This window comes from Gobio gobio, assembly GCF_949357685.1.
Source record: "Gobio gobio genome assembly, chromosome: 2".
In the NCBI taxonomy this organism is placed as follows: domain Eukaryota; kingdom Metazoa; phylum Chordata; class Actinopteri; order Cypriniformes; family Gobionidae; genus Gobio; species Gobio gobio.
The window spans coordinates 78,283,701-78,298,700 of record NC_137098.1 but is presented as its reverse complement, the minus strand read 5'-3'; the positions used below and the strand labels follow the sequence as shown (position 1 = coordinate 78,298,700).

At 43.0% G+C, this 15,000-nt stretch overlaps 1 protein-coding gene across 1 annotated transcript in view; it reads right to left on the bottom strand.

Moving 5' to 3' along the window:
• nrxn2b (neurexin 2b) overlaps window positions 1-15,000 on the bottom strand; it is a gene marked incomplete at its 3' end in the record, with an annotated part of 382,238 nt that overhangs the window by 174,626 nt on the left and 192,612 nt on the right. The window contains exon 6 of the mRNA XM_079804614.1: window positions 14,530-14,553. Within this exon, the coding sequence (XP_079660740.1) occupies window positions 14,530-14,553 (24 nt within the window). The remainder of the gene's footprint in view (window positions 1-14,529; window positions 14,554-15,000) is intronic.

The following is a 15,000-nucleotide window of genomic DNA, read 5'->3' as shown; positions in this document are numbered from 1 at the left end:
TATACATTTAAAGCGAAACCACTGGGGAAATGATGTAATATGTGTAAAGTGATTACATGACAATGGTTTTCCACAGTCGAGGCTTTTGCCCAGTCGTGACTCGTGTGACCTGAACGCACAGCTTCATGTGATTTACGGGAAGACAAATCACCCGTCGCTCCATTAAGAGACACTAATGCAATCGTCCGCTGTGAAACTGCATTCGCCCTGTTGGACGCGTCATTTCCCTGTCAGACGCGTGAAGCATTGTCGGAAGATCAACACATCGCCTTTGTGCTTCTCTACAGGTCACATGACACAAACACACACAGATAAGATTACACAATCACACACACACCATCTGTACAAAATAATGTTTCATGTACGTCACATTCACGTCTCGTTTGGTTCATTGGTTCATTGTCATGTTCTGTGTAGTTTAGTTTGCATCATAGTTGTTCATAATTGTTCATAGTCCATGGTTTCCAGGAGTTACACACCTTGTACCAGTGCTCACTTGTGTATTTAAGTCCTTGGCCCTTTCGGTTCATTGTTCAGTATTCACACATCATTCTCATCATACGGATTAAGTCACACTGCAATTGTGACAGAACACCGGATCTCAGGGAAAGATGGAGAATGGATATACCAGCTGTCCCCGGATAATCGTGCCCTCGAGGACCACACAGGGATTCTTTAGACCTGGCCTGCCTTACTCATTTCCCCGACTGCTCTCTCTGTATGTTTTTTAACATCAGCATGAGTGAGTGTACTAAGGCAAGGCTGCCTGGAGACGGTCCTCGAATGCACATTCGCTGAGTATGTGGAGTGGATGCTGGTCCAGTGTAAACCCTTGTTCACCTTCTGCCCCGTAGAGGAAGACATCACCAGCCCCGACTCCACCATAGACCTAGATTCCACCCATGCAGCTCCATGTCTTCTTCATCGAGGATGGTCTCGCCCAGATCTAAGTCTTCTTGATCGTGGATGGTCTCGCCCAGATCTAAGTCTTCTTGATCGTGGATGGTCTCGCCCAGCTCCAAGTCTTCTTCATTGCCACTGGTCTTGCCCAGCTCTAAATCTTCTTTATTGTGGATGGTCTTGCCCAGATCTAAGTCTTCTTCATCAAGGTTGGTCTCGCCCAGCTCCAAGTCTTCTTGATTGTGGATGGTCTCGCCCAGCTCTAAATTTTCTTTATTGTGGATGGTCTCGCCCAGCTCTAACTCTTCTTCATCGTGGATGGTCTTGCCCAGATCTAAGTCTTCTTCATCAAGGTTGGTCTCGCCCAGCTCTAAGTCTTCTTCATCGTGGATGGTCTCGCCCAGATCTAAGTCTTCTTCATCGTGGATGGTCTCGCCCAGATCTAAGTCTTCTTCATCGTGGATGGTCTTGCCCAGATCTAAGTCTTCTTGATCGTGGATGGTCTCGCCCAGCTCCAAGTCTTCTTCATTGCCGCTGGTCTCGCCCAGCTCTAAGTCTTCTTCATCACGGTTGGTCTCACCCAGCTCTAAGTCTTCTTCATCACGGTTGGTCTCGCCCAGATCTAAGTCTTCTTCATTGCCGCTGGTCTTGCCCAGATCTAAGTCTTCTTCATCGTGGATGGTCTTGCCCAGATCTAAGTCTTCTTCATTGCCACTGGTCTTGCCCAGATCTAAGTCTTTCTTCATCATGGATGGTCTTGCCCAGATCTAAGTCTTCTTCATCGTGGATGGTCTTGCCCAGCTCTAAGTCTTCTTCATCACGGTTGGTCTCGCCCAGCTCTAAGTCTTCTTCATCACGGTTGGTCTCGCCCAGCTCTAAGTCTTCTTCATCGTGGATGGTCTCGCCCAGATCTAAGTCTTTCTTCATCGTGGATGGTCTTGCCCAGATCTAAGTCTTCTTCATCGTGGATGGTCTTGCCCAGATCTAAGTCTTTCTTCATCGTGGATGGTCTCGCCCAGCTCTAAGTCTTCTTCATCACGGTTGGTCTCGCCCAGCTCTAAGTCTTCTTCATCGTGGATGGTCTCGCCCAGCTCTAAGTCTTCTTCATCACGGCTGGTCTCGCCCAGCTCTAAGTCTTCTTCATCACAGTTGGTCTCGCCCAGCTCTAAGTCTTCTTCATCGTGGATGGTCTCGCCCAGCTCTAAGTCTTCTTCATCGTGGATGGTCTCGCCCAGCTCTAAGTCTTCTTCATCGTGGATGGTCTCGCCCAGCTCTAAGTCTTCTTCATCGTGGATGGTCTTGCCCAGATCTAAGTCTTCTTCATCAAGGATGGTCTTGCCCAGATCTAAGTCTTCTTCATCGTGGATGGTCTTGCCCAGATCTAAGTCTTCTTCATCGTGGATGGTCTTGCCCAGATCTAAGTCTTCTTCATCAAGGATGGTCTTGCCCAGATCTAAGTCTTCTTCATCGTGGATGGTCTTGCCCAGATCTAAGTCTTCTTCATCGTGGATGGTCTTGCCCAGATCTAAGTCTTCTTCATCGTGGATGGTCTTGCCCAGATCTAAGTCTTCTTCATCACGGTTGGTCTCGCCCAGCTCTAAGTCTTCTTCATCACGGTTGGTCTCGCCCAGCTCTAAGTCTTCTTCATCGTGGATGGTCTCGCCCAGCTCTAAGTCTTCTTCATCACGGCTGGTCTCGCCCAGCTCTAAGTCTTCTTCATCACAGTTGGTCTCGCCCAGCTCTAAGTCTTCTTCATCGTGGATGGTCTCGCCCAGCTCTAAGTCTTCTTCATCGTGGATGGTCTCGCCCAGCTCTAAGTCTTCTTCATCACGGCTGGTCTCGCCCAGCTCTAAGTCTTCTTCATCGTGGATGGTCTTGCCCAGATCTAAGTCTTCTTCATCAAGGATGGTCTTGCCCAGATCTAAGTCTTCTTCATCGTGGATGGTCTTGCCCAGATCTAAGTCTTCTTCATCGTGGATGGTCTTGCCCAGATCTAAGTCTTCTTCATCGTGGATGGTCTTGCCCAGATCTAAGTCTTCTTCATCACGGTTGGTCTCGCCCAGCTCTAAGTCTTCTTCATCACGGTTGGTCTCGCCCAGATCTAAGTCTTCTTCATCACGGTTGGTCTCGCCCAGCTCTAAGTCTTCTTCATCACGGTTGGTCTTGCCCAGATCTAAGTCTTCTTCATCGTGGATGGTCTCGCCCAGATCTAAGTCTTCTTCATCGAGGATGGTCTTGCCCAGATCTAAGTCTTCTTGATCGTGGATGGTCTCGCCCAGCTCCAAGTCTTCTTCATTGCCGCTGGTCTTGCCCAGATCTAAGTCTTTCTTCATCGTGGATGGTCTTGCCCAGATCTAAGTCTTCTTCATCGTGGATGGTCTTGCCCAGCTCTAAGTCTTCTTCATCGTGGATGGTCTTGCCCAGATCTAAGTCTTTCTTCATCGTGGATGGTCTTGCCCAGATCTAAGTCTTCTTCATCGTGGATGGTCTTGCCCAGCTCTAAGTCTTCTTCATCACGGTTGGTCTCGCCCAGCTCTAAGTCTTCTTCATCACGGTTGGTCTCGCCCAGCTCTAAGTCTTCTTCATCACGGTTGGTCTCGCCCAGCTCTAAGTCTTCTTCATCGTGGATGGTCTCGCCCAGCTCTAAGTCTTCTTCATCACGGCTGGTCTCGCCCAGCTCTAAGTCTTCTTCATCACAGTTGGTCTCGCCCAGCTCTAAGTCTTCTTCATCGTGGATGGTCTCGCCCAGCTCTAAGTCTTCTTCATCACGGCTGGTCTCGCCCAGCTCTAAGTCTTCTTCATCGTGGATGGTCTTGCCCAGATCTAAGTCTTCTTCATCAAGGATGGTCTTGCCCAGATCTAAGTCTTCTTCATCGTGGATGGTCTTGCCCAGATCTAAGTCTTCTTCATCGTGGATGGTCTTGCCCAGATCTAAGTCTTCTTCATCGTGGATGGTCTTGCCCAGATCTAAGTCTTCTTCATCACGGTTGGTCTCGCCCAGCTCTAAGTCTTCTTCATCACGGTTGGTCTCGCCCAGCTCTAAGTCTTCTTCATCGTGGATGGTCTTGCCCAGATCTAAGTCTTCTTCATCACGGTTGGTCTCGCCCAGCTCTAAGTCTTCTTCATCACGGTTGGTCTTGCCCAGATCTAAGTCTTCTTCATCGTGGATGGTCTCGCCCAGATCTAAGTCTTCTTCATCGAGGATGGTCTTGCCCAGATCTAAGTCTTCTTGATCGTGGATGGTCTCGCCCAGCTCCAAGTCTTCTTCATTGCCGCTGGTCTTGCCCAGCTCTAAATCTTCTTTATTGTGGATGGTCTCGCCCAGCTCTAAATCTTCTTTATTGTGGATGGTCTTGCCCAGCTCTAAGTCTTCTTCATCACGGTTGGTCTCGCCCAGCTCTAAGTCTTCTTCCTCACGGTTGGTCTCGCCCAGCTCTAAGTCTTCTTCATCATGGTTGGTCTCGCCCAGCTCTAAGTCTTCTTCATCGTGGATGGTCTTGCCCAGATCTAAGTCTTCTTCATCACGGCTGGTCTCGCCCAGCTCTAAGTCTTCTTCATCACGGTTGGTCTCGCCCAGCTCTAAGTCTTCTTCATCAAGGATGGTCTTGCCCAGATCTAAGTCTTCTTCATCGTGGATGGTCTCGCCCAGATCTAAGTCTTCTTCATCAAGGATGGTCTTGCCCAGATCTAAGTCTTCTTCATCAAGGATGGTCTTGCCCAGATCTAAGTCTTCTTCATCAAGGATGGTCTCGCCCAGATCTAAGTCTTCTTCATCAAGGATGGTCTCGCCCAGATCTAAGTCTTCTTCATCAAGGATGGTCTTGCCCAGATCTAAGTCTTCTTCATCAAGGATGGTCTTGCCCAGATCTAAGTCTTCTTCATCGTGGATGGTCTTGCCCAGATCTAAGTCTTCTTCATCGTGGATGGTCTCGCCCAGATCTAAGTCTTCTTCATCAAGGATGGTCTCGCCCAGATCTAAGTCTTCTTCATCAAGGATGGTCTTGCCCAGATCTAAGTCTTCTTCATCAAGGATGGTCTTGCCCAGATCTAAGTCTTCTTCATCAAGGATGGTCTTGCCCAGATCTAAGTCTTCTTCATCGTGGATGGTCTTGCCCAAATCTAAGTCTTCTTCATCAAGGATGGTCTTGCCCAAATCTAAGTCTTCTTCATCAAGGATGGTCTCGCCCAGATCTAAGTCTTCTTCATCGTGGATGGTCTCGCCCAGATCTAAGTCTTCTTCATCAAGGATGGTCTCGCCCAGATCTAAGTCTTCTTCATCAAGGATGGTCTTGCCCAGATCTAAGTCTTCTTCATCAAGGATGGTCTCGCCCAGCTCTAAGTCTTCTTCATCAAGGATGGTCTTGCCCAGATCTAAGTCTTCTTCATCGTGGATGGTCTTGCCCAGATCTAAGTCTTCTTCATCAAGGATGGTCTTGCCCAGCTCTAAGTCTTCTTCATCAAGGATGGTCTTGCCCAGCTCTAAGTCTTCTTCATCAAGGATGGTCTTGGATTCACCTTGGGCTTCTCAGTCGTCAGCTCCGCCTTGGTCTGTGGATTCTTCCCTCGAGGCCTTCAATGTCACCCTGGGTCCATCGCAAAATAAAAAATAAATGAAACATAAATAGCATGGTAAAAAAAAAGACAAACACACATAATGAAATGGTTAAAAATTCATAAAAACTGATCATGAAACTAAAATAACAGTTTTGTATGATTCTTATACTGTTTTGGATTACTGTGCGAGTCCTGAAGCGATATCAGTTAAGAATGTCAATTGAACTAAACTAATGTAATTATTGCATGTGCATTAAGTCTTCCAGCATAAATGCTGCGATATGTGTGCCGGGAGCGCAGCTGCGGCTCTGTTGTTAACTGTTGATTGATCTCAGAGAAACAAAAGCACCGTCAGCCCTGCGGTTCTGCTTCGCACTGCAGATAACCTGTGAAATCCATACACGGCATCCAAACCTGCTGCTCTGCTTCAGGCTCCTGAATCTTCAAGGCTCCAGGAGCTGATAATGTGTTAATGGGCCGTTTGTCTCTGAGATATATTGACTTATTTACCCTAAAACCCCTGGTGACAAGACAGAGAGCATGTTCAGATAAGAACGCGTAATCCCTCATGAAACACACTGAAGCGTTCCTGGAGGATCAGCACTGACGGGTTAAAATGCTCTTGGTGTGTGTGTGTGTGTGTGTGTGTGTGTGTGTGTGAAGAAATAACAGTGGCTCCTGTGGTTCACCGCAAAAACACTACAGTAATGCAGCAGATGAGACAATGGAGAAAATGAATAAAACAAAACACAGCATTAGAGAGAGCGAGAGAGATGCATGTGTGCAGTGAAGTGTTGTTTTTCCTGACACACACAATCAACATCAACCACACCTACTGTACAACACACACACACACACTCACACAGTTTAACTGCATGTGTGCTGAATACAGATGCCGTCATGCAGCAGCTCTTTTGCCCAGATGAATTCATGTGTAGCTCTTCCGACACTCGAGTAAAAGAGGAATCTTCAGAAGACGCTCGTTACACCTCATTTACTGTCACTTTCACTTCAATCAGGGCGAGAAGCTTTAACGAGCGTCTGTCAGCAGAAAAACACTGGAACTAAAGATGGCCACATTACAAGCTGCTAGTCAATCTACCCCAGGACAAAAGGCTGATAAAACCCAAGTGGACAATAGCTTACAGATAATCATCACTACATAAAACTGCACGATGACATTGTCTTACTATGTGTGTCGTTTAAACATCTTTGAAATAAGTAAGGACGTTGATAATAAAACATGATCATGTTTCCAGAGATACGCCCTCAATATTTACCCATTTTCTTTTCTCAAATGCATTTTAAGGATGGTTTAGATAAGTATTAGCATTATTATTCTGGCACAACAACATGACAGAATCAAACTTGAACACATACTGTACAACTAACTAAAAATTACATCAAGATCATGACACTAACCAGATGAAATCGCTGATATATAACACAAAACTAAATGGACATAATTTACTCTGAACCATTTCATTGAAAGAATCTGTCTAAATAGACCAAAACAAATGATCTGAGGAGCTGAAATGATTCTGATTTCACACGGACACACTGCGCTGTGGTTGGGTCCAGATTAGGCCGTTACTGGAGTTCCTGACCGTGAAGACATGATATCTCCATCTTGCTGTCATCGGGCTATTCTAATAGATCTGGCAGAATTGATCACCTGTCAGCCGTTGAGTAATGATTTCATACTGATGCAGCATTAGACGATTGCGGGCAGATCATTTATTCGGCCCCAAACGGCAATCTGACCGCCGGAGGAACCGCCGCCGCTAATGGACACCTTTGACTGCCATTACATAAATCTACCATAATCGCCCTCCGCATCAAATCAAAGAGCATAATCGCTAGTGAAAGAGAATATGAGTGTCAGGTCGACTGAGTCTTCACGGGGATCACATGGCTTGTCATGTTTGTTTCTATGTGCCATGTCTCTCTCTCTTCTTGTCATCCGATTATTGGTTTATTTGCCCCACCTGTCCTTCCTTGTTCCCTGCTTTGTTTGCTCTCCCTATTTATTCAGCATCGTTCCCTCAATAAACACTCAAGCCCCGTTCACACTATAGTCCAGGGGTCTGTTCTTCATACATCACTTATAATACGTTCTTACAAGAGTTCCTCACTGAACCAGGGGGAATAATACTTATATAGATCAGTGGTGGTGACAGATCATTATGGGCTTGATGGAGATAACTTGATCTTGACGCTTAAGAAACTTTAATTTATGCTGTCATGTTACAAATATAATTGCTAATTACAACATTGAAATAAAAATGTAAAGCCTGTACAAATACTAGAAAATCGTGAATATAAATGATTGGGAATCATGTCAAAAAAACTGCACACGTCATTTATCTATTATAACTTTTATGTCATTTTGGTTGCTTGGTTGTTTCCTTATAAAGGTCCAGAAATTCGTCAAGTGTTTCGTCAGGTGTTTTTTTGTATTATATGATATCATTGCTGATCGTAGTTTCGAGTATCGATGCGAAACGCGCAGTAATCTCAGACAACTTCATCCAGATATTATAATCCAATCCACAAATTTGTTTGAAGAACCAAATTATCCAGAGATCAGTTATCACAATGAGAAGATCTGGCATCTGTCAAATCATCTCTGGTGGATTAGGCGAGGTACGAAGAACGGACCCCACAAGTCATTCATTTTTGCCTATTTTAAGATTAACTTTATGCAAATGAAAATACATTATGAACACTATATGAACACACAGTAACACGAACTGCTCTGAATGGGGCTTGAAGCAATAGAGAACTGAGAGAAACAGGGATATTCCCTCAAAGAAAACAGCGTGAAACATGTTGGGAGGCTTGTATCTGCTTTGGATCATGTTGAATGATAGCTCATGATAGCGCTTTAAGGGCGTTTCCACACCTATAGATCATTTTGTTCAGAAACAGGGACTTCATTTGTTACAATTTTACATTTTCTTCTTGGTTCGGTTCGCTTTCTCAAGGCAACCTTTCAAAGCGTACCAAAATGTGTTCACGGAGGTCACATGCGAGTACAACTGTCCTCTTATTGGTCAGAGTTTCGCTCCATGAGCTTATTGTGTCTTTATTTATAACTGTTGAGACACACGCAAACACTATACGAATGAGCAGAAATCAAGGCTTCATCGGGACAGCATTCTCACACGGAGAAACACAATTACACAACCTTTTAAGACAGGGGTTTTCAAACAGGGGTCCTCCAGAAGGTTCTAAGGGGTCCCCAGGACATTTCAGGGAATAAAAAGACAAAGAAAAAATGGTTAAAGTCTTCTGAACATTATAACTGAATTCAAGAATTGTATATGTTTGCTTTGTTTTTCTCACTATAGTCCCCTTTATCTATTTAACTCACTGGGGTTGTAAGGCAGTTTTCTTAACACAGTACGTGAGCTGCTTACATACATTTATTATGAAAGTTGCTTATAATAATAATAAATATGATAAATCATTTTTAATTGAAAATGTTCTTCAGGTTTTACATCCAACATTAAATATAGCCAATTTAAGTTTGGAAACAATGTGTTGTATTTATAATGTCATACTTACTATTTATCTAACAGTTTAAATGTTTTTGTCATACATAAAAGTGTGTGACCCTGGAGCACAAAACCAGTCATAAGTCTCTCGGGTATATCTGTGGCAATAGCCAACACTACATTGTATGGGTCAAAATTATACATTTTTTCTTTTATGCCAAAAATAATTAGGATATTAAGTAAAGATCATGTTCCATGAAGATATATGAATAAATCTTTATTTAAAAAAATTGACCCTTATGGTTTTGTGGTCCAGGGTCACATATATAGAAGGATTTTAGGAAGGGGGTCCCTCATAAAAGGTTTATCATATTTGGGGGTCCTTAGCAACATAAAGTTTGAAAACCCCTGTTTTAAGATGAAGAGCTGCTCTTTTGGTTTTCAACTGTGATAACGAATGTGCTCACTCACAGAATCAGACACGACTGCTATTATAGCACATTTCCCATTATGAATTATGATACCATTTGGGTCGTTGGTCCATTGGGTCGTATTGCTTTCACACCTCAAGCGAACCACCCCGAGTTCTTTTGCAAGCGGTCTTGGAACGATTGTTTTGGTCCGGATCAGAGCGCGATTGCCGTGTTCACATATGCCCAATCGAACCGAACCAAGGGAGAAAACACACCAGGTTCAGGTGTGAAAGCACCCTTAGACCAGCTGGGAACTGAATCCAGTTCACATAATAAATCTAAATCAAGTTTAGCCGATTCCTCAAGCTCTACCAGATCTTTCTCTCTCACACGTCTAGAGTTCATACGAAATCTACAGGCAAGATTCAAAGTGGCTTCAAACTGTACAAAAGACAACTATAACCCACCTAACTCGCTGCTGAAAGGACACTCAACACTCATGTCCTCAATGAATGAAGGGGGTTTGATTGTCAACGGCACCAAAGACGAGACAACAAAAGGTCATGACAGTAACTCAGCCATTTTGATTTAAACACACTCCAAAGGCCCGTTCACACCAAGGACGATAACTATAAAGATAACGATAAAGATATAGAGCTAAAAATCGTTCTCAATATTAAAGAATAGCAGAGTTCACACCACAGCGATAACGATTACAATATAGACAAACGATATCGCTGGAATCACTTTCAGAGCGAATTTATTCCAGCTGATGAATGATGACAGCCAATCAGAATCCATCCTGCTGTAACGAGCTTGAGCATTTAGAGTGACAGACAAGCACACAGAATGATATCGTCCTCTGGTGTGGACGCTAATATTGTTATCTATATGGTTATCGTTCTTGGTTCGGGCCTTTAATGAAAACATAAAACACTGCAAGATATTAATAGTGCACTCACACTACAATAAGACCTTTCAGTCAGAGGAAAATTGCTTAAAATGACTATGGCATAATACAGACTCAAGCATTAAAGCAATAGTTCACCCAAAACTCATCCTTGCTCCAGCCCTGTATGAGTTTCTTTCTTCTGTCGAACACAAAAAAAAAATGCTCAGGACCAAACTTCTTTAAATGATGACAGAATGATTTTTGGGGTGAACTAATAAATCGATAAACCACACACAAAAGACTGCAATAAACTATAAGTGGCATCACGTTGGTCCTGTATCGGCCGATTCGCATTGTGCAACCAGACACTTCGCCGGATCAATGTGTTGCCCATGTGGCCTAACCCCAACCCTAACCCTAACCCTAACCCTGACCCTGACCCTAACCCTAACCCTAACCCCAACCCTAACCCTAACCCTAACCCTAACCTTAACCTTAACCTTAACGCTGACCCTGACCCTAACCCCAACCCCAACCTTATCCTTATCCTTAACCTTAACCTTAACCTTAACGCTGACCCTGACCCTGACCCTGACCCTGACCCTGACCCTAACCCCAACCTTATCCTTATCCTTAACCTTAACCTTAACCTTAACGCTGACCCTGACCCTAACCCTAACCCTAACCCTAACCCTAACCCTAACCCCAACCCTAACCCTAACCTTAACCTTAACCCTGACCCTAACCCTGACCCTAACCCCAACCCTAACCTTAACCTTAACCTTAACCTTAACCTTAACCCTGACCCTAACCTTTACCCTAACCCTGTGATCTGGCGATGGGCGGCATCTGTCGGCGCAGTGTGCCTCAAAAGTCAGCGATCGTCCTTACCTGATCTCCAGATGCCTCAGTTTCAGCCATCTGGCCTTTTGTCCTTACATTCTTGAGACGGGTCTTTATGATTACTTACCTTTACCTATTAAAAACAAAGGAGAAATTGCACGTTGCAATGAAAACCCATTCCTACTTCTCGAAGGGAATCGGCGCACTCGACAAGTGGCTGGCAGCTGGACCGCGAGCGTGGGGTTGGGCGAGCGAGTCGAGGGCGATCAGGACTGAACTAGCCAAAGGATCCGGGGTGAGTTAGTGAGACTGAGGGGTCAGGAGGAAGAGGAGGAAGAGGACGGGCCCAGAGACTGTGTGAGGCGCTCGTATGTGTGGGGTTGGAGGTTAGTACTTTAGTAAATAAGAGCAGGTCAGACACAAAAATGGTTGTTAGTACAGTTACAACAAAGGTTTCATTCGGATTAGTAACAGAATTTGGGTTTTAGTCATTTAGTAGAGTAGTAGCAGTCAATTGGTGAAATCCTTTCGTGATTGGATTCGACAAAGAGTTCGAATTGTCACGTCTGGTGGGTTTTGGAGGTTAAGAGGAAGGAAAATGAACCATCACAACATGGGGAAGAAGCCATGCAGTTGGATGAGCAAATGAAGATGGTGTCAAACGGGAATGGACGCAAACGTCTGAGCCAAAGCGCTCAGCAGCCGATGGCAGAGAGGAGTCGAAACATCAGGAGTCACATCACGGCACAGATGGCGAGGACATTTAGTTGATTAAGGGGTTAAATCTGAAGGTGGGGGCACAACAACATGAGCACTTGAGTCCACAGGTTTGCGTGCAAGCCGAGACTCTTTCGGCTTGGGCATCGCAGACTCCCTCTCGCTGCAAGCGGATGAAAGCATGCGGTTCTGACTGAAGCCACACGTCCACATCACACAGATGAGTGTCAATGAGCGATGGTAACGATCATCTGCGCTGCGAGCTGTCAGTCATCTACGTCTGTCCATCTGCCAATTACCCAGCCTTCATTGGGCCAAATAACACGAGCGCTCGCTCTCCCAGACCGGCCTGGGATATTGTTATTCTAGGGCGCCGAACCCCTGCCAGAGTTCATTAGATCTGTATAATTGCATTCTAATGCAAGCGGTCCGGCCTGATAATATCACCCTGAAGAAGCCAGAGAGCTGTCAATCACGCTAGCCTTTCCACCTTTATGGTTTCAAAGTCCGGTCTTTACTGATGTTAGATTTATTCCTTTCACTGGGGGCGTGGCTTCTCTCTGTAGGTTCATAAATATGCATATGTCTATGAGTATATATGTGCTGGGCAACATATACATACACATATACCAAAGTAAGAGTGGGTTAAAGTGTTGTTATTGAGTTAGTATCGATGTTAATGAACACAGTTCCTACATTCTAGAAGTTCTCGTATACGGCATGCAGCGCTGGGGGCGGAGCAGGGGGCGGGGCCTAGTGTTTGACGAGTCCAGTGACAGGCAGTAAAGGACATCACGCACCTCACATTGTGTTTGCTATGTAAATATGAATATTGTATGTAAAAAGCTCTGGAACAACTATCTGAAATAAACGCTTTTAAGAAGAAGTGCTAAAATTTCTTTAAAAAATAATATATATATATATAAGTTATACTTTTCTAAAAAGTTCACTCTAAAAAATGCTGGGTTAAAAACAACCCAAGTTGGGTTGAAAATGGACTTACCCAGCGATTGGGTTGTTTTAAGCAAACATTTAACCCAACTGCTGGGTTAAAATGACCCATTCACTGGGTTAAAACAACCCAATCGCTGGGTTAGTCCATTTTCAACCCAACTTAATTTATATGTTGAAAAATATGAAACTGAAATTAATATGTTATATGTAAATATAAATATGTAAAATGCTAAAATTCGTAATAGTAAAACTGAAATATTAACATTTTACATTACTTTTATCCAAAACGAATACATACAATAATAATATTATATGTAAAGCTGAAATTAAATATGTTTACATTGAAGTATTAAAATTACTAAATAAAAAATAAAAATAAAAATATTAAATGTAAAACTTACAATTAAAAATCTAAATAAATACGTTTATATGCTAAAATTTGTAAAAAATAAATAAAACAGAAGTAAAAATAAATGCTTAAATAATATATATATATATATATGTGTGTGTGTATGTATAAATATGTAAAATTTATACTTTAAAAAATCTCAAATGAATATTAGAAATATTGCCTTAGCAACTAACTGAAATAAATATATTTATGTACTAAAATTCCTAATAGTAAGACATTTTACATGTACATTTATTTTTTATTATTATCCCAAACGAATGAACGAAATAAATCAAATAAAAAATATTATATGTAAAACTGAAATTAAATATGTTTACGTTAAAGTACTAAAATTACTAATAGTAAATGTGAAATAAAATATTAATATTATATGTAAATCTTACAATTAAAAATGTAAATGAATATTAGAAATGTTACTGAAATAAACACGTTTAAGAACTAAAAGTGAAACTGAAGCTAAATAGAAATACATATAAAACTCAAATGAAAACTGAAAGTATAAAAATAAAAGCCAACTCAAGTAAAGGCAATATAATAATAGATTTGGTCTGATCTGATGAAGAACAGCGAAACAAACGCAGTGTCATCAATAAGATTCCCCAGGGAAGATCTTCCGGCGACTGAGCCTCAGTAATGACTCGATCATGTTTAATAATGAGGTTAGTTGTCCCATGGGTGTGTAGACTAATGAAAGCATGGCTCAGCCCGGCCTGAGTGACCTGAGGACGTGATAAACGTCTGGCTGTGGGACAGTCCGATGAACCTCTCGGTCCAGGACGCTCTCAGATCTGCTGGAGAAATCACTCCGGATACTGTAATGGGGTGTTTTATGAGCAATAAATCCAGCCGGAGAGACCAGGATCATCACCTCGAGCCGGATATCGAAACGGCTAATGGACTGAGATGCTGAGAACCAGAAAGGACATCTCAGATTGTGGCCACTTTCATACGATCTCGTGAGTTTCATCCGTACTGCCTGCCACTGGGATCCAATACCACCTCAAGCCAACCTCAAACCGCTTGAGATGATCATACATTACACAAGAGAGCGCAGCTACGGTTAAACACAGTGTGCTCTTCATCTCATCGCCGGAAGAGTGCCATATCTAACTCTAGTTCTGGTTCCTGGAGGGTAGGGAGGGCGTAGGATGGACAAAACAAAGTGAAAAGGATGATCGAATGAGACAAGAGTGAATATCTGTAGTGTCATTGCTACCTTGATACCAATGGGGATTTGTGTAGTCAGTATAAGCAAACAGAATAGAAATAGGAAACGGAAATCCAGGGCAAACCAAAGTAGAAGACAATTAGAATGATATCTACCATATAATGCAGTTTGTTTACCATAGCGTGTCCAATGCCTGAGTGCTTTAGGAAAAAAACAAGGGAAGGGAAAGAAAAATATATAGAATAATGACAAATCGTGAAGTCAATAAAGGTCTTTTGAAACGCAGCGGTCGTGGCCTGTTAACTGTGCTTCATATTAGCAATGATCATGGACTAGCTGTCATGGGAACGCTCTTTAATGCTGTACTATGGGAAATGTAGTCCTTTCAGCGGCTTCAAATTTGGAACACAACTTGATTAGAAATGTGCCATTTTAGAGGCCGAATTATTTCGTGTAAAAGTACAAATGTTAACAGTTGACAGTTAACAGGTCCAACCAGCCGGGCTCTTTCTTTTCCTAATTTCGGAATAAAGATCCAAATCGAAAGAATTCTCTCTCTTCATTGAAGGATTTGTCAACCAAAAGAAAAACATGACAACAGTATTGTTATTATGGTTAGTACGTCAGTACGCAAGTTAATTCGGAAA